The following is a 20,541-nucleotide window of genomic DNA, read 5'->3' as shown; positions in this document are numbered from 1 at the left end:
AATTTCCTTCCCAAGTTCTAAACAATGTCTTCCTTTAATTCTTTCATTTTGCTTCTAAAATCTCTATATTTCACAGACAAAATTAATTTCATAGCCTATCCACCTTAAAGAAACACCCAGTCAAAATCTCTAACTTACTAAAAGCTAATATTTATCAAAACACACTTTTATGTTTCTCCTTTTGCTTGCCCAACTCTGATGTTCTGCGGGCTTGCAGCTACTCGAAATGCTTCTGGTTTGCAGGGGGAAATGGGGACATCACTGAGAGAACCTCTAATGTGTAATGATTTCAAACTGGGGAAGGTAGAGACTTCAAATGATCAAAAGATATCATTTCGAATTCAATGTAGCCCAGGAACCAGATCTCAGCAAGCTAGAGCCAGGTAGTAACCCTAGGTTAATTCTGAAACCCATCAAATCAACATTCTGGGGTGGACCCTGCAATTCCCAGAAATTTCTTATGGAGCGGGAATTTCCGCTCTGAGGACAAACATTGATAGCCGAGAAGCCAAGAAACCAAATGCCAATGAAATGGCACCAATGTCAGCCTGACATCTGTCTCTCCCATCAGTCACTTTAGCAGCTGGTAACATCTGCCTCCACTTTATAGCCTTCTTGTTAATCCACCTTCCATTTTAAAAGTGTTTCTTTTATGCCCAAGGAAACTAAGAATTGGAACATTTTATTCATTCATCAACTAAGCTCATACTATTCCCTAGTCTTTGTGTTCAGAGAGATTTGATACCTTCAAATATCTAGAGATGTCAAGAAGACCAGAAAACTCCAGAGAAGAAAACTAAGAACAACAGGTGGACACCACAATTACAAAAACTTAATTGTAAGTAAAGGAAAACCTTCCCAAGAATTAGAACTGGGAGGTAACTTAGCCAAATAGATAGAAAACCCTGGAGGCAGGAAAGACCAAGTCTTCCCTTGGACACATCTTGGGTTATATGACTCTGGACAGGTAACTTAACCACTAAAGTGCCCCACCCAACTCAACGAGACTATAAATATCAATATAGGCTAATCAATTGGTCGAGAAAATTCCCCGAGACATCCCCAAACCAACAAAATCAGTCCAGTTCAAAACTGGCCCAGTTCCAAAAAGAAAAAAAAAATGTACCTCAAAGTGGAATAGGCTTGTTCAGGAGATTAACAGGTTCCCTTCTCTAGAGTGTTTTAAACAGCAGCTTAATGACAAATAACTTAATGAGTATATCAAAAGAAGAATTCTTTTTCAAATATCAGTTGAATTAGATGGCCTTTGAAGTCCTTTGACTTCAATCCTTTGAGAGTTATGATTCTAATGTTTATCCCAAGAATCCTAGTAGGAGTCTTGTCCCATCTATTTCCCACATATTTAACTGTCAGTAAGCAAAACTGCAGTGAAAGATCCATAAATGTACTTCCATGTTCTGACTCCCAATTCTGAATTCATTTGTACAAATTATATTATCTGGATAAACATTTGCTATATTGGCTGTAAATCAGAGAAAGATCCTGCTATTTTTGCACTGGAAAATAGAATTTTCTAATGATCTAAAGAGTGGGCATGAGAACAACGCCTAAGGCAATTGAATTTTTTCTCTTCCATTTCAGTATCACAAAAAGATTTTCCCAAAAAGTGAAAAGAGAGAACAATTTATAGGAACCACAGATATTTTGATGCCTCGTGTGAATCTTCTGAACATTACTAAGGTCAAATTGATAGTGTATATCAGGCTTCAATCTATTTCACATAAACTATAGAGCAAGAACTAAATGAAAATAACCTTTGGGGCCCAGGAAAAGCAAACAGAAGTTAACATTAGTGACCTGAACAATGTTTCTCAAGTTCTTAAGTCTTCAGACCAATCTTTTAACTACTATTTTTAAAAGAGAAAAAGAAAAGTCCTACCAACCTCATCAGAACAGAAAGAGTAATTTGTTGGCAATGACACAAATGAGATGATAATTATCTTTATTCGATACAATAACTATACATCACTAATTCAAGATGTCATGAGCAGCTCATAGTTTGACAGATGAGATGCCAAGGACCACATGAAAGCCCTGAGGACCATATAAAAACTACTAGCTTAAGGGAGAATTTCACTCCTTTGTTTCATGGGTCTGCATATGCTTCTGGATAACTTATATCCTCCCATTTACTGGCCTCCTTATAAAATAGAAAAAAAGAGACCCAAGCAAATTGGAAGGAAAACCTTTATCTTAGAAAAATTAAAAGATTTCTATAGTCTCTAAGTGCTGTGGAAAATAGTTGATTATTTAGAGGTCTATCTATGATCAACTACTGGCCTTCTATGGATTTCAACTTTTTATGAGGCTCTATCCTGATTATCCATGGACAACTAGTCCATGTGGTTAAGTCAATAAGTAAGTATTTATTAAATACCTGCTCTGTGCCGGGCACTGTGCTAGGGATATCAAAAAGAATAAAAATGGTCCCTTATCTCAAAGAGCTCTCAATCTATTGGAGGGAACTGACATTCAAGCAATTATGTACAAACAAGGTATATATAGGACAAATTAGAGGTAATCTCAAAGAGAAGAGGTTAACATTAAGGAAGACCCACAGATGCTTCTTGTAGAAGATGGAACTTGAAAGAGAAGTCAGAAGACAGAAATAATGAGAGAGAAGATTCTAGGGATAGAGGACAGCCAGTGAAAATTCAATTGGAAGAGTAAATATCTTGTCTGAGGAACTGCAACGGGGTCAGAGCCAGTGGATCACAGAGAACACAGAAGGGAATAAGGCAAAAGAAAACTGGAAGGCAGGAAGAGGCCAGGTTATATTTAATATCCAACAGAGAGCTTTATATTTGATCCTAGAGGTAATGAAGACCGTGGATTTTATTAAATGGGGTAAAACAGACAACCACTAGCCTTAGCAGTACGACTAACAGCTAACATCACCGCCGGCCAGCACCTAATCCACCTAATCGATGGTGCTTTTGGAAGATCCATTTGTCAGCTGAGTAAAGGAGGGGTTCAAGTTGAGGGAGACTTATGGCAGGAAGATGATGTGATCCAGGCTTGAGATAATGAGGGCATTCAATGGCTGTGCCAAAGGCAAGAAAGGGAGAAATATTGGGAAGGTAGAATCAAAAGAAATTGGTAACAGATTAGAGAAGAGAGGTAAAAGAGAATGAAGAAGTAACAATAACCCTAAGAGAATGAAGAAGTAGCAGTAACCCTAAAATGCAATCCTAAGAACTTGAAGGATGGTGGTGTCCTTGACACCTGTCAATAATTAAAGTTAGGAAGAAGGAAGGGTTTGGGAGAGATAGAGTTCACCAAGTAAAAGATCATAGGGGAGGAGAGAAGAGAGCCAGGGAGAGCCTTAAGGGACACCCACAGTTATCAGGAAAAGCCTGTATTCTCAAGGTGTCAAAGAGGACAGCCCTAAGCACATTGGATATAAACGTGATGACATGAACAAGAGTTACACAAGATTGGGGGTGAAGGAAGAAGGAGAATGGGAAGGGAAGACACAGATTGGGCTGCAATCTGCATCATTGGATACAATGTCCCTATAAGAGGAAGTAAAAGAAGAGGGCAAAAAATTAAGTAATCCCTTTTGCATGGGAGAAGAAGGAAGCCCAGGGGCATCTTTTGTTAGATGAATCACATATTTCTACTTCCTTAGATAAGAGGAAGCATGATTCAGAGGATAGAAAAGATGGACCTCAAGAGAGAAAGACCTGAATTTGAATCCTGCCCCAGACACTCAGTGTGTCACCTTAAGTCACCCCCAAATCTTGACAGAAAGAGGATGGACTCAATGCAGAATGAGATATACATTTTTGAGCATGGCTAATTCATTTTGCCCTATCATAATAGGGCTCTGATTGTGCATCTCTGTGTCACCACCAAAGTTCCACACTACCTCTCCTTGTTAGGATGGTGTTCCAAATAGTTCCACCTGGCACCTAGAGGAGATCTGAAGCACGCGCCAAAGAAGAAAATCATGGGATTCCATAGTTTAGGGTCTAAAAATTCCTGGAAAGGCATGAGCAAAAACCACACAGGATCAGAAGGTGTGGAATCTGCACTAGTGAAGAGCATTCCATAATAAGGACATGAGTCTAGCACAGTGCAGTGGATAGAGTATGAGAACTTGGGTTTGAATAAATATCTTGTTTTGAAAAGTCTAATCAGCAGAGCTCTGTGGAGTGTACAATGGGGAGAAGAGTTGCTGTGAAGATCCAAGGGGATTACATATGAAAAAACACTCTGCCAGTCTTAAAAAACAGTGACGATATCAGCTATAATTATTCCAAATTTCATTAGGTTGACCATAGGGTTGCTCCTTCCCCACAACAAAAAAGGATCTGCTATTAGATGATGAGAAACAGCAGCTGAGGGAGAGAGGAGGAAGGACAGACTGACAGAACACCTGACAGGACGTGCCTGGGTCAGATTCAGAGCAGCCACCAAATGAAAGCAGTGATCATAGAAGTGTTATTGGATCTCTAATCAGCTCCTGGGGAGAATGACATTTCTCTAAGTATCTGTGTGTGGTTTTCCAGTTCTGAAGAAAAACACAATCCTCTCACCCAAAGAGAGCTAAACCACCCCCAAAGGCAGATCAACAAATCTCTGGTTACCCCCCCCTTTTCTATTCCACCTCCACAACCCCCACATAGGGCAAACTGCAGCTTGCTTGGGCAGAAGAGAATGCCAATTCCCTCCACACTCAGGAAACCCTGTCCAGCCATGGGACATCAGGAGATTCTGTCTCACCTGCTTCTTAGAGAGAATTCTATCAGAGAGATCCTGAGAAAAGAGCAACAACTCTAGAGTTGGAGGTCCAAGCGTCAAATCACATCCTTCACACTTCCTACCTGTATGGATGGCTTTGGGCTCCTCTCCTGTAAAACTGAACTCCATGGCCTCAGAGATCCCTGGTCCCTTCCAGTTCTAGATTTACTTCAGCTTGTTATCCAAAACAAATAGCCTAGTGATGTGTCCCTGAGATCATCCTCTACCGAAGTCCAAGTCTGAGGACTCCTTATTGCATGGATAGGATGCCAGGCTCTCTGAGTCTATACCACCAGCACATGCTCTCTAGAAGGATCCATCAAAATGGCTTTCCATTGACAACCTAGAGTTCTAGCATTTGATGATCAGGTTAGATAACTTTAGAGAGAGGTTCATTACTAGAGTGACCAGAAATTTTGGGCTGCTCTCCAAAATTTTTGACTAAATTTCAGAAAGGATGAGATCTAAGTTAGAGGCAAACCAAAGGCTGCCACTGAAGGAAGTCAGGGATACTTGAAGTACTGAGGGGGAACTCCTCTTCTTTTTCACCTTTCAAGATTCCCCCAAGGAAATGCTGTTTGAGCAAGACTATATAATGATCGATTCCGATGGACATGACTTTTTTCAACAATGAGATGATTCAGACCAATTCCAATGGTCTTGTGACGGAGAGAGCCATCTGCACCCAGGGAGAGGGTGGATCACAACATAGTATTTTCACTCCTTTTGTTGTTGTTTGCTTGCATTTTGTTTTCTTTTTCATTTTTTTCCTTTTTGATCTGATTTTTCTTGTGCAGCAAGATAAATGTGGAAATACATTTAGAAAAATTGCACCTGTTTAATATATATTGGATTATTTGCTGTCTAAGGGAAAGGGTGAAAGAAGGAAGGGAGAAAAGTTTGGAATGCAAGATAGAGCAAGGGTGAATGTTGAAATTATATCTATATATATGTTTTAAAAATAAAAAGCTTTAATAAAAAATTTTAAAAAGCTGTTTGACACTTCTTTGAGTCATGTCTTGAGAAGCCACAACTAAAGCTCAGCCCTTTTCAAAGAATGGAGGACTTCATAGAAAGACTAGACAGGTCAATGAATCTTAAAGCAGCTTTTTCTGGGAAGGATTAAAGGGTAATGGGATACATCAAGAGGTAAGAGCAAAGTGGGTGGGGGAGACAACTCTGAACTACTTAAGTACCCTGATCAACACAACAACCAAACCAGAATGCCAGAGGACCAGTGATGAAACATACTACCCCCATATCCTGACAGAGAGAGAATACTCAATGCAGAATGACATGTACATTTTTGAGCATGGCCAATTCAGGAATTCATTTTGCCCTATTATGCTCTGATTGTGCATCTCTGTGTCACCACCAAAGTTCCACACTACCTCTCCTTGGTAGGATGGTGTTCCAGATAGGTCCACCTGGCACTAGAGGAAATCTGAAGCACTCGTCAAAGAAGAAAGTCATGAAACTCCATAGCTTAGAGTCTAAAAATTCCTGGAAAGGCATGAGCAAGAACCACACAGGATCAGAAGGTGTGGAATCTGCACTAGTGAAGAGAGAGTTCTATAATGAGGACATGAGTCTAGCACAGTGCGGTGGATAGAGTACGAGAACTTGGATTTGAATAAATATCTTGTTTTGAAAAGTCTAATCAACAGAGCTCTTTGGAGTGACTGAAAATAGCCCTTTAAATTTTGTAGTTATTCAACTAACTAAAACCATTATAAATTGCTTGATCTCAACAGGACATCAGGTTGGCATTCAGCAATCTAAAGAGTACTGGATCTGTAATAAGAGGGCCCACTGTTCATTTGGGGCAGAATCCGGATGACCTTGGGCAAATAATCACTCTCATTCAATCCAATCCATTTCCAAATCTTTCTATCTTTACCACATTTTGTATATAACCCCTTCCCTCCATTTATGTAACCATAATTCTACTTCAGGTCCTCATCATCTTTTGCCTCAATTGCTGCTGCCTCAAATCTCTGTACTTAGCATACTTCCTCACATACAGGAGGCACTTAATAAATGATTGATTCCACTCCAATACATCTTACACTCAGCTACCAGAGGGATTTTTCTAAAGAACAGATCTGACTTCATCACCCCCTGCTCAATGGGCTCCAGCTTCTCCAGAATCAGATTATAAAGTCCTCTATGGGGTGTTTAAAACTCTTCACTATGGCCTGCGTGTCATTCCTTGAACAAATGCATTTCCCAACTGGGTGCTGCTTCATTCGCTTCCCTCATCCTGGACTGTTCTGTTCCCTCAAGTCCATCTCTTAATCTCCCTGACTTCCTTTTAGAGTCAAATCAACCAAACTTCTGCAGAAGGTCTTTCCCATTTGCCTAGCTACTAACTTTCCTTTTCAGATAACCTTATATCTATCTATTTAGCATATGTCTTTTATGCACCTAGTTATTAACATGTCATCTCCCCATCAGAACATTTGCTCCTGGAGGGCAGAAATGTAAGTTTTTATTGTTGTTATGGAGGGTAGTTGACCTTTCTCTGTATCCTCAGCACTTTGATCACATCTGGCATATAGTTAGCACTTAATAAATGCCTACAAATGAACCAACTGACTTCTTTGGACTTCTATTGCTTCACCTATAAAGTGAGGAAGGTGGATAAAATAATCTCTACACTCCCTTCGGTTCAAAATCTATGATTCTATGATAAATTGACATTTTGGGGTACTAAAGAACTGTGCAAAGAGAATTCACTTTATTACAATTTAGACTGACTCCATAAAATATTTATTCCATACATTAAATTACAGTCAAGGTGGAAAGAACCATCAGTTGGCACACAGAGTATCTCTATGCTGTAAGAAAGACTTTGCAATATATATAGTCATGCTGATTTCACAACTGATCTATGGGTAGTACATTGTGTCTTAGAGGAGGGGAGACTGATTTTATAAATCTACTAGCCAGAGTTGGTTCAGGAATATCTGAAACTAAATAAATTTTCCTTATTCTTTGGTGTGGCCTTGAATAAGAACTGAGAGAGAGGAAAGCAAAGCATAGGTGATCATGTACATTAAAATGGTAGCTTATCCTAAAATGGCATTACTCATGTCAAAAAAGGGAAAATACACTGTTCCTCATTCTCTGCAGCCACAGATGGAGGGTTGCAGAAAAGTCCCAAGAAAAAAGATTAGGTTCTGTGCGCTCATGACTTTGTTAAAATGCTGTAGGTTTGGGGATCAAATTCTTCTTGGCACTGAACCTCTTCTAATATTCCAAGAACATTACTCGGTGTTATAAGTTACTTTCACAAGATTTGATATAAAGTCTCTCTCTGTTGTTATTCGCTTGCATTTTGTTTTCTTTCTCAGTTTTTCTTTTCTTTTCTTCTTGATCTAATTTTTCTTGGGCAGCAAGATAACTGTATAAATGTGTATACATATATTGGATTTAATATTTTTTAACATATTTAACATGTATTGGACTACCTGCCGTCTAGGGGAAGGAGGGGAAGGAGGGCAAAATTTGGAACAAAAGGTTTTGCAAGGGTCAATATTGGTAAAATTACCCATGCATATGCTTTGTAAATAAAAAATTAATTAATTAATTTTTTTAAAAAGATTTCACGTGAGCGTGCCAGAAAGTTTTTTTCTCAATAACTTGCTAAGTCGTTTTTTTTAAAGAATATTTTAACTTGTTCTTAATGAAAATGAAAACATATAGCCATAAATCAGACACTAATACCCTAATATTAATTACCTCAATCCACTTGTCAGCTTAACTGGTATTGGGTTCCGTTAGCAATGGATACAAATTAGATATTCTTAGTTAAGGGAGTTGAGGAAAGATCTAAATAAGAAGGCACTGTTCAAGGAGGACTGTCTTAGGTATAATAGACGAGCTTGGGAAGCCAGGAGTCTGCAGGAGATTTCTGAGTGTTGGGTAATAAAGTGGAGAATAGAGGAAAAAGACATCAGGAGTAGGGAAGAATGAATTACATTGATATACCTCAAGAAAATCAAAGAGAAAAAAAAAAAGATACACAGGTACAGACATATAGATGAATATTTATAAATATATAAAACATTTATATCTAAATGCATATGTATATATTTATATAGATGCATATTATGTATACATACTACTATATTTAGTTGTATCTATATCTATGTACAGAGATATAACTATAGAAATCTCACTATTCCAAGCAATATTTACCTCATCATCTAGTGCCCCCCCCATACTGGTTCATATTTAACTTTACATTTATTTTCTCTGTGTGTCTTTCTCTTTCTCTGTGCATCTCCCCTTGTCCTGAGTGTGTGTGTGTGCACATGTGTGTGCATGTGTCTTTCTCTCTTAAGTCACTGGTCCTAAATCTGATTTGAGTTTCCATTAGAGATGGTAATGAGGCTGTGTGTGATCCTCTCAGGGCTATTTTTTTTAGTGGTTTTGTTGTTGTTGTTGTTTTTGCTGATTTTGCAATAAAGGTTAAGTGGATTTGTCCAGGGTCATACAGCTAGGAAATGTTAAGTGTCTGAGGTCATATTTGAACTCGGGTCCTCCTGACTTCAGGGCTGGTGCTCTATTCCCTGAACTACCTAGCTGCCCCTCTCAGGGCTATTTAGTAAAAAAAAAAATCACAAACCTAGCAGGAAAAGCAACCTCACAGTTTAGTTAGCTCAGCTGCTTTCTTTTACAGATGAGGAAACATTCATCATTTTCTCAGCTTTACCACACAGAAGGATCTATAATTCTGAGTCTTCTCAGGGCTCAGCTAGCTACTTTGACACTTTTGGGGGGGAACTAACAATAAAACACCCATGGCCCCTGCTGGAAGCTTAGGTAGATCTCAGTTGGGGTATTAATACAGGCTGGGGGAAATGGGGAAGGGAAGAAAGGATAACTACCATCTTTAGATTTCTATTTAACTATTTCTTCTTGTTAATCAGGTCCTGCTCAGACTTCTATTCATCAATTTGGTGTTCTGGTAAAAGACCCTAGTTGTCCTTCCCTAGTTGTGACTTTAGGTGCAAATCACAACCTCCACCTGCCCCCTTCCTCGATTTTATCTTCACCCAGGCCTTTTTGGAAATCCTCCTACATACCCATCTCTGGTTTTTGCTTCTTTAGAAGGGCCTGAGCAACTCTGGGAATATCTACTTGTCTCTCATTCTCATTCCATGACCAATCCAAATACTGGTTAGGGAATGGGAATCTGTGGAGGGATATGAGATGGAGTTGGGGGACTTTATGAGAAGGGAAGCTGACCCATACTGAAATGTTGATTTCAGATAGCACACAGAAAGCAAATACAATATGGGAGAATTGTCCGTTTATTATTGAAATATCAATTAAGAATTGAAAAATCAGAAAAGAAGACAATGAATTAGTAAAGAAAAGTAAGACTCAATATTCAATTCTTAAATGATCTCTCTGGTGGGAAAAACTGCCTGATGAAGATCCTTCCTTATATTCCTAAGGTCATTTAATTACCATGCCTTTCAAACAATAGTCCAAAAATGGGTTTTGTACATTAACCTATTCCCAAACAACTGGTCCTAAGAAAATAGGAAATAGAGCTATAATTATTCTTTTTCTTTTGCACCTGAGGCAATCACAACAAACCACACCCCATGTAAGAAGAATGCTGCACCTTCTGTCAGACGTGATGGGGACAGAGCCTTGCCCTACAGGGACAGCTCAGAGCCCCTGAGATGCTGGAATGCATGGGTTTGGGGAAGAAGCAGGTCAGGGCAAGGAAAGAGCTCACCCTAGCATATCATCAACTAGCTTCTTATTTTAATGAATGATCCTTACCAACCAGGTGCTGTTATATATTCATGGCTGAAACCCTTGTCACCACTTTCTGGGGCAGAATCATATTTGCCCCACCCTAGTTAAGCTCTGACAGAAAGCATCTCATCACTTTATGTCCTGGGAAAACTATACTAGGAGAAGTTGAAGGAAAAGCTTAAGTAGCGTCTTATACCGAAGAGGTATTAAATAAAAATCCGTTCCATCAAATTGAATTTGGCCAAGATTACACACATCAGAAATAAGTAGCAACTCCCAGAGCCCTCTTTAAAAGGAGTTTAAAAACAAACTAACCAGGTCAGCTCAAATCCTCTCAGAACAGTAATTATTAAGTACTTAGCAAATGTTAAATGCTATCAAATAATATTACATGTATATAGTGCTTTGCAAAACCTTCAAGCTCTATATAAATGCAAATTATTATTATTATTAAATACAAGAAAGCACTTTGCAAACCTTAAGCACTTTATCAATGAGTTATTTTTTTATTAATTATAGCTTCAACTGCGAGGATAGTTTGAAGCTCCCTTCCCCGCTGATTGGAACCAAAAAGGGAATGGAGTCAAATCAGCAGAAAGTATGAAGCTTGCCTCTTTCTTCCATATGTGTCAAAGCAATGGTCAAAGCAAATTTCAAATAAAAGGCACACACAAGACAGCTTAGAAGGACTATGGGAAAACAGCCATTTACAATACCTAAGAATAGCTTGGGATTCCTCCTTTGGGGTAAGACGCCACCAGATGCCCCTGTTACTTTCTGGGGGGGAAAAAGAAAAGTGAGAAGATACACAGTTGATATCCAGCCTATGGCGCAAACAATGTTTAAGTAACATAGATGAGCTCAAGACATAACACTTTACAGAGACCAGGAAGAAATGTCTGCACTCCACAGGATGTTCCAGAGGGAAGGGAGAGTTCCAGGGGCCATGGAGGATTCCGAGTTGGTGAATGAGAGGCCATGGAGGATTCCGAGTTGGTGAATGAGATGAGGTGACTCACAGAATTTCAGAACCAGGAGGAAATTTAGAGAAGACCCTGTCCAACCTTTGACCAAGCAGTCAGGGACCTAAGAGAGGGCCATTAATGCATTCTAGATTTTAAATTCTAAAATGGCTTTCCTGTCTTCAATAAATAGGAATGAACTCTATTTTCGAGTTGAGTTCCTTAAACACTAATGTTTCAGAGTTCTTTCCATATAATCTACGAATTTTTAGTGATATCATAAGGAAAATATGAGTGTGGTAATTGAATTAGAAACAGGGGCCACCAAATCATATTTAAGGATCCCTTTAGTGTTGCATTGATTGGTTTAGAAAACCACATTTTAACATTGTCTACTTTTTATTGTTCTTTTGTCTATTTTGTTAAATATTTCTGAGTTACATTTTAAACTGATTTAGGCCCCACTTGGAACTGTTGCAGATCTCAAAGCCAACTAAGAATGGTTTGACACTTTTGTTTTAAAGAATTCAATCATTTCTTAAAGGGAGGCATTATTTTTATATGTTTTTCCATAACATAGTTTAATTTTAAAAAGATCACACATGCAACTGAAAATCTGTAATGTACAATTTGTTATTCCACTAACATATATAATAAATCCATATATATAATTTATATGTAATAAATTTCTTTTTTTCTTTTCTTTCTCCTTTCTTTCTTCCCTCCCCTTTATTATTAGGTTGTTTCTTTGTACATTTTGATTCACATTTTAGCACTGTATCAAGCATCTAGAACTAGAAAGGACCTCAGAGTTTAGCTACTCAATCCAGCCATGTCATCTTACTGATAAGGAAACTGAGATTTAGGGAGTTGCCAAGGTCACAGAGGGAGCAAATATTAACATATAAAAGTCCCAGGATCATAGATTAAAAGCCAGAAGGGGCCTGAGGGGCCATTGAGTTCAACAGTTCCATTTTAAAGAAGAGGAAAGTGACTTGCCCAGGATCACACAGCTAGGAAGGATCTGAAGTGGGATTTGTGCCTCCAGGTACAAATGTCTGAAATCACTGATTGTTCAACCCTCAAAGACTTTAATTTTAAAGATTTAGTTATTAATGGATCTTTGATCTCTACAGCAGGACCTCATGGTGATGCAGCCACAGACCTGAGCCACCCTCCATCCCAATATATTCACATACACATACACTCTCACAAACTCTCTCTCTCTCCCCTCTCTCTCTTTTCTCTCTCTCTCTCTCTCTCTCTCTCTCTCTCTCTCTCTCTCTCTCTGGCTCTCTTCTCTCTCTCACTCTCACTCTCTTTCTTGTTTTTCTCTTCTCTCAGAATTTTTAAAGTTATAAAAGAATAACTGGAGTCAGAAAATACAAAAATCGGGAGCATAAATTTGGAGTGGAATATCTTCTCATTAAATCCCTTCATTTTAGAAATGAGGAAGCTGAAGGTCAGGGAAATGATGTGACTTGCCCAAAATGACACAAATAGGCAATAACAGATAGAATTTGAACGCAAATCCTATTTTCTTTCAGCTCTGCTACCTGCCTTTCATCAACTGTACTCTGAATAAACATAAGTATAAAATCAAAGAAAATGCATTTCATAATAAAATTTTAAATGTTGACACAATACTATTTTCCCCAAAATGTGAATAATAGTTTCTTATATTAATTATACAACAGAAGAGAAAGAAGAGAATAGAAAGGAGAAACCATGTTACTCAATCAACAAGCACTCATTAAATGCTTACTGCATGCCAGGCACTGGACACAACTGATTGATTTGTTGATGTGATATATTTCAGCTACAAATATATAACAAGAAAAGTTTTAAGACGTCAAAATCAATACATCCCCAAATGATGAGTGGTCCATGTGGGATCACAGATTTTGAGCTAGAAATTGACCCTGGAGAACATTTAGTCCAAACTCTTATTTACATTTGACAGGGTCATGGGTCTTTTCACACACACACACACACACACACACACACACACACACATATATATATATATATATATATATATATATATATACACACACACACACACACATATATATACATATATACACATAAGTACTATTTATAATTCCCACATAACTTTCAAACTCAGAAAAGTTTTTTTAAACACTACAAATTCGTCTTTCCTGGCTTAAAACTAAATTAAGATCTTTGGGACATCATAGGTTTTTTCAGATTCAGATACAATTGTTTCCTTTGAATTACTTACTATCTCTCTTTGACATTACAAAATTTATTTTAAATAGAATCTTGCCTTATGACATAGACTTATGTTGCATATACCTATACACAAAATTTAATTTGGGAAAGTCTAAACAGAAACTAGGGAGGTCAAATACAAAAGATGTAACACCGTGGGCTGATGCAGAAACAAATGGTTTCTTTGGGGATTAAGTGACTTGGCCAGGATCACACAACCAGTACATGTCTAAGGCCAAACTTGAACTGAGGTCCTCCTAACTGCAAGCCCAGTACTCTAGCCTCTGCACCCCCAAACAAATGATTTCTAATACGGCCTGCACACACAGCCCCAATTTAAAGGGCTACAGGACCAACCTTGAAATTCAAATTCTGCGTGACCACTGGCAAGTCACTGAACATTCTGGGTCTCAGTTTCCTTATTATGAAATAAGGATGATTAACTCTATGGTACTTGCTTCATAGATTACTGAGAAGCACATTCATTCAAAGAGGACTTAATTAAGCACCTATCATGTGCAAACCATTTTGCTACATGCTTGCTGGAGACCAAGACAAAATGAAAATCAGTTCCTGTCTCAAGGAGCTTGTAATCTATTGCCACTCAAAGGAGACAATCTGTGTCAAGGGTATTGCAAACCTGAAGGCATTATGTTAAAATATAAATTATTATTTCATAGAATCACATGAATCTCAAGCTGGAAAGGGATCTTGAGGCCATCTAGCTCAACCTCCTGAGTTTATAGATGAAGAAATTGAGTGACTTGCCCAAAGATACATTAGGTAGAGTATGGCTTCCCCAGATAGAAGCCAAATTGGTTTTGGCTTATGACCTCCTTCATTTTTGCTAAATTTGGGCACATGGCATTAGCGTCTGGTGGGCAAAGTGGCACAAATAAGTCTGGAATAGGGAAAGACAAGGGAAAGGGGAAAGGAGCCTAGGAGAATAAAAACATGAAAGCTTGAAAGTTCCCCATCCCCTGCCCCATCCATGAGCAAGACAGTTGTCTTAGATAAGATGAAAGGACAGCCCCTCCTCTCCCACCCCCTCTCAGGAGCCTCTAATTCCTCAGCATTGTGACCTCTCAGCTCTTTACATTTATAGTCAGCTCTCAATTATCTCATAAATCAAGGACACGAATGGGAGAGATAAATGAAATACATAGCTAATACATTTTCGTTTCAACCTTTTCTCTAATGAGAAAACGTTTAGCACAAGCCCATTTGCTGATGGATAGAAAGGGCGGTGACAATGAAAAACCAATTGCCTAAAAACAGGAATAGATTTAAAAAACTGACCCCCTAGACCTAGATAATATACAAACTGATCTCTTGATTGTAGAATAATTAAGGCCTAAGATGTAGGTAGATAAGAAATTGGGGAGTTCTTTAGACATCCTCAGTTGTTTGGATCTGATAATAACAATAATAATATTGTTATTGTAGTTGCATTAATAATAATAATTATCGCCAATATCTATATAGCACTTTGAGATTTGCAAAGCATTTTACAAATATTGTCTCTTTTTACCTTCACAACAATCCTGGGAAATGACTATTATTATTATTATCCCCACTTTACAGATGAGGAAACTAAGGCATAAAGAAGGGTAAGTGCTTTACCCAGGATCATACAGCTAATAAGTGTCTGAGGTTAGGTTTGAACTCAGGTCTTCCTGACTCCAGAAAATGGCACTGTGATATGTAGCTCTCTCTGATCACAGAGCTATCAGACTACTGACTGTTAGACAATTAGGCATCCTTCACGGGGCACTAGACTAATATACCAGATAAACCTTTTCCACTCGTGACTCTTTTTTGCCTGAGAAATTTTTACATGACCACAAGTGTACAGGTATATAAAATAGGTATACAAATCAGACATTCACTGATTGTAAATCATAATTTTGCAACCCCCACTTTCAGTTTGTGACCTGCATACAAGTTGTATGCCATTAAAACAGCAGGTTGGGGAATGATGAATAGGCCATCTAAGTTTCTAATATTTGTGAAGATCTAGATTAAAACTGTTCTCAATGGAAAGACTCTAAGGCACAGACCAAGCTCTGGGTTCATGATTTTCACTGGCCTGACCCAGAACGCTAAAATTTAGAACTGGAGAGGAATCACCTTGTTATCTAGGTCAGGAAACTGAAGTCCAGAGAATTCTTGTGGCTTGACTAAGTTCCAACAGGTAGAATTTATAGGATCATAACAGCCCAAGAAATCTGGAAGGGATCATAGAGGCCACTGAGCCCAACCCCTTCATTTTACAGACAAAAAAGCTGAAGCTGCCATGGGTTAAGTGACTTGACCAGAGTCATTCAGGTGGTAAATGTTTCAGGCAGAATTTTAACTGGGCTCTTTCGACTCTAAAGTCAGCCTTCTAGCCATTATGCCAACCTAAACGGTCAAGTACAAAGTCCAGTGTTGCTTCCAGCACCCCATGCTCTGTCCCCAGTGCTTTTCTTGGCAAAACTTCAAATTTCCAGAACAGTAATATAGTTCCTTGAAGGACATCTCAAAACCACAATACTCAAAACTGATGTCTCCCTGCAACAAAAGGTATTCTATTTAACCCTAAAATTCTTTACCTAACCAAAAAAAGAATAAAAAAAAGAAAGAAGGAAAGAGAGAACGAAAGAGAAAAGCTGTGGTTCCAAAGGCAACTGCAATTCTCGATCTTGATTTTTTTGGAAGGAATTTAATATGAGTATATAGAGAAATAGTTGGAATTGGAAAAGGGCTTTATGATCACCAAGCCCAACTCTCTATTTTACAAATAAACTAAGTTCAGAATGGGTATCATTTACTATTTTGACATCCCTTTCTCTCCCCTGCCTCCACCTTTTTAAAATAAATTTGAAAGGGCTCTATTTCAGCGGCAAGGAGAGGAATTGGTGGTAACCTAGACCAACCTTCTCTTTTTACAGTTGAAGTAACAGGGCGGAAGCTAATTGATTTGCCCAATGTGGCAAAGTGGCAGAGTCAGAATACAAAGGCACGTCTTCTGTCTCCAAATACAATCTCTTTTCCACAATACCATGCTTTCTTCCTTTAAGGTTCAACTCAGACATCACTTCTTATTAGGTTTTTTTTTCAGGTCTGTCCCCTTTTCCCAGGTAAAAAGTATTTCTCCCTTCTACCACCCCCACCAGCTTCCTTTTCACAGCCTCCCCTCTTCCTTATTAATATCCCTACAGATCTCTCCCCCATTCTAGATGACACGTCACAAAAACTATGTCTATGTCACATTTACCTTTGTATCATTCCCAAAAAACACAGCAGATACTTAAATACTTGTTGAATTTTGGGGTTTGGATTGAATTCATCACCATGGAGAGCTTTCCAGTGATTTTAAGGAGACAAATATGTCTGTGTAGATTAAAAATTCAGCTCCATAGCTAATGACACAAATTCAGAACACAAAAACAGTTGATTGAGTCCAGCCAAGGATCTGTCAGATTTAAGAAAGTTCCCATGGTTTCTACCAGCAGCTGGAATGCAGAGAAGCTGCGGAGTCGTGGTGGCTCCCACTGTAATAAGTTCAAGGCCAATATCACTGCCAGAGGACACAGTCAGCTTTCACCAACTGGTGGAAAGTTTTCCATTAAAGAGAACAGGCTCATGACAAGATTTCTGGCCACACTCCAATAACTTGTTCTACACTATCTCACATACTGTTGAGTCAAAGACTTCACCTGTGTAGTAGAGGGAAAGACTGGGTGAGGAGTCAGCAAAGAATTGGGTTCAAATCCCACTCTTACGGTGTTAGCTGTGTGACCGTGAGCAATATTTTGTCTCTCTCTGGCAACTCACCAGGAGGTAGCTATTGAGTTACAGACACTGGAAGGTATCACTTCTAGTTTGTGGAGCACCACTTTCACCTCTGACCTTCAATAGCAGTTCAACAAATGGTAATTAAATATATAAGAATTACATTGGACTAGGTTTTGGTCCTGAGGGGAAAATATAGGATTTTTAAAAATAATAATAATAACAACAACTATATAATTAATTAATTGTATTCCTTTTTATTACTTATTTATCTTTATGTTATTTTGGAAGGCACTGGGAAAGTTGGGAAAAATCAATATGAGACTCCACTTAGACCAGAAAGGAAGTCTGGCTTTGGAGTCACAGGGTGTGTGTTCAAATTCTGTTTCTACCACTTCCTAGTCGAAAAATCTTGAACAAACCATTTCCTCATCTATAAAATGAGGGCATTTGAATGTTATTTCAGTCAGAGAACTTTGGTTTTGAATTCCAATTTTGTCATTTGCAAAGTATGGGACTTTGGACAAATTCTCTAGAAACTCCAATAGCTCTTTCTTTCCTGTAGGTTAAAATGAAAACTCCAATCAGCTTTCTACCAATATTCCACATAACTCCACTTCATGCATCTATATTCCAGTCAGATTGAACCATTTGCTGCTCCTAAGAAACCACATACCAGCATCCCGTTCCTTGATGTCAAAGAGCCAGTCTTGGAATGCACTAATGGTTCATTTGTAAATCAAAATATTCCTAGTTTCCTTCAAAGCTCAACTCAAATCTCACCTCTTACAGGAAGCCCATCTTGATTCCACCATATGAAATGCCTTCCTCTAGAAGTTACTTCGTATCTACTTTGTGTTGAATGCTATGAATACACGCCACCTTTCCCTCAAGAGAATGTAAGTTCCTTGAGAGAGAGCTGCTACTCACTACTCATTTTTTTGTCTTCCCAGTCCCTGCCACATAGTAGTAAATGTTATTTAATATTGTTTGAATGAATTAATCTATAAAATAAAAGAGTTAGATCTACTCACATGAGCTTGAAAGTTCCTTCCAATTCTAAATCACAAGCTTCTGAGCAACCCCGAGTAAATATCATCAAATATAGTGGTTAGCTCCCACACTCTCATTGGGATTCACCTGGGTCTAGTGATAGGATGTACATTATTGCAACCAATCATTCCCAGCACTAACTACCATTAACTATAATTATGTCAGCATCCCCTCTTCCCTACCACTCTAGGCTCCAATTGCCCTTTAATTAATCTCCAGGCTTCTGAAGACCACAGAATTCAAGGTTGCCATTAGGGTTTACCCCAAGAGAGTCTCACAAAATCCACATTTATAGAAGCGGTCTTACTCATAATTCTACTTTCTGGACTACCTTCCTAGTATACATTTGGATTGTTCATCAGACTGTTTTGTCAATCAAATCAATCAATCACCACTCAGTGTTCACAAGCAGCCAACATTTCTCCATTTGGAGAGAGACAGAGCAATATAAAAGATTATCCCTAGGATCCAAGACCCAACCAGCAAGCTACTATTGGACTTGAAAACTTGTCTTCCACCAGGGTCCCACATAGAATCCAAATCACAACCTCTCTGATCTAGTCTGGTTGTTACCAGACATCTCCCTGACAATATCATCGACAAGGAGCCATCAGATCTTTGCTGGACACCCTTCAATGAAGGGCATAGTGGTGGAATCAACATTTGGATTCTGTTTCAAACTAGTTTAAATTTCATTTCCAACACATTTTGCCTTCTAGAAACACTAAAAAGGCCAAATTTTGGAGTTGACTTTAGCATTTTTCTGATGTTCTAGTCTTCTTTTCCAGTGGCCACGGGATAAAAATTGTCCCAACATGTGTTTTCTGCTCTTGGCAGTTCTGAATTGTTATGAATTCTCTTTTCCTATTCACTTGATCAAGACCCCTTTTGGCTTTATATTATGTGACATGGAAGCACTATCTCTTTGGTGTTCAACTGTTGTCTTCATAATTTTCTTATAATTTCTAAGTTCCTTTAATGGTGGAGTCTGCTTCATTTTTCTTTGCATTCATTTTGTCTAGCACACAGTAGGCACTTGGCTGAACTGAAACACATTTAGTGATGTGAAACTTCAGACCCAACTACTTTAAAAGCCTGATCTTCTAAAGATTCAGTCCAAATTCCCATCTCCTCCAATACAATCATATTGATCCCATCTTGGATATCAAAGCATTTTGCTTACTTCCTCTTTACAATGTTAGGGAGCATCAAGAGATCTCATTTTAGGGTTTGTACTCCAAGAGCCTAGTACAAAGAGGAGGCATTTAATAAACATTTATTGATGGGATTGATGGAAGACTCAAGTCCCCTCTTGTTGCCTTAAAATCTCTTCTTAAGTCTACAATTCTTCTTCATGAATCAGGTGTCCAGAATGGCCATCCCAATCTGGTCACATACCTTGGAACACTGAATACCAGGGAGAGTTCCTTCTTAATGGAAAGTGATTATTCCATAGGCAACTCACCCACAACTTGGATTGCAAACACTTGCTTTCAGAGGAAGAATGCGAATGGCTCTATTCCAAAGAGTGTCCCTAAGTTCTTTACCAATCAGCACAGCTAGCCAGGGGCTCACCTGCTTGCTCTACAGGGACAAATTGGAGCTCCAACCTAGATGAGTCTTTGAGATTGCATACCAGAGACCACAGCTTTGAGCCTTATTTCCTCTATGTGTAAAAACTAAGCTAGTTCAGATAAATCACTAACGTCCAAAAATGCAGAAATTTGGTGATTCTAACATCTTTTCACTTTTTTATTTCAGTCTGCTTGATCTAAACTCAAAGGCCAGATCTTCATTTTACGAGGATCAAGGCTTACAAGAGGTTCTTCTTACTTCACTATTTCAAAGTATAGAGACTGCCTCAAAGGGGATGTTTCCTCCTCCCAGGCAAAGGTAGAATGGCTTTCTCCTACTGCTGGAAAGATTCCCAATAAGCAGAATAGACAAAACCCAAGATTGTACACCA

The 20,541-nt window shown here is 38.5% G+C and overlaps 1 protein-coding gene across 2 annotated transcripts in view; it reads right to left on the bottom strand.

Annotated features, from left to right (window-relative positions):
* Positions 1-20,541, bottom strand: part of USP13 (ubiquitin specific peptidase 13) — a 126,307-nt gene that overhangs the window by 70,602 nt on the left and 35,164 nt on the right. The window contains exon 3 of one of the 2 annotated variants that reach the window (XM_031957707.1): positions 11,265-11,325. The exons of the other annotated variant lie outside the window; for it this stretch is intronic. Within the exon in view, the coding sequence (XP_031813567.1) occupies positions 11,265-11,325 (61 nt within the window). The remainder of the gene's footprint in view (positions 1-11,264; positions 11,326-20,541) is intronic. 2 annotated transcript variants of the gene reach the window in all.

This window comes from Sarcophilus harrisii, chromosome 3, assembly GCF_902635505.1.
Source record: "Sarcophilus harrisii chromosome 3, mSarHar1.11, whole genome shotgun sequence".
NCBI classification, from domain to species: Eukaryota; Metazoa; Chordata; class Mammalia; order Dasyuromorphia; family Dasyuridae; genus Sarcophilus; species Sarcophilus harrisii.
The sequence above is the reverse complement of the archived record's forward strand: the minus strand, read 5'-3'. Positions and strand labels throughout refer to the sequence as shown.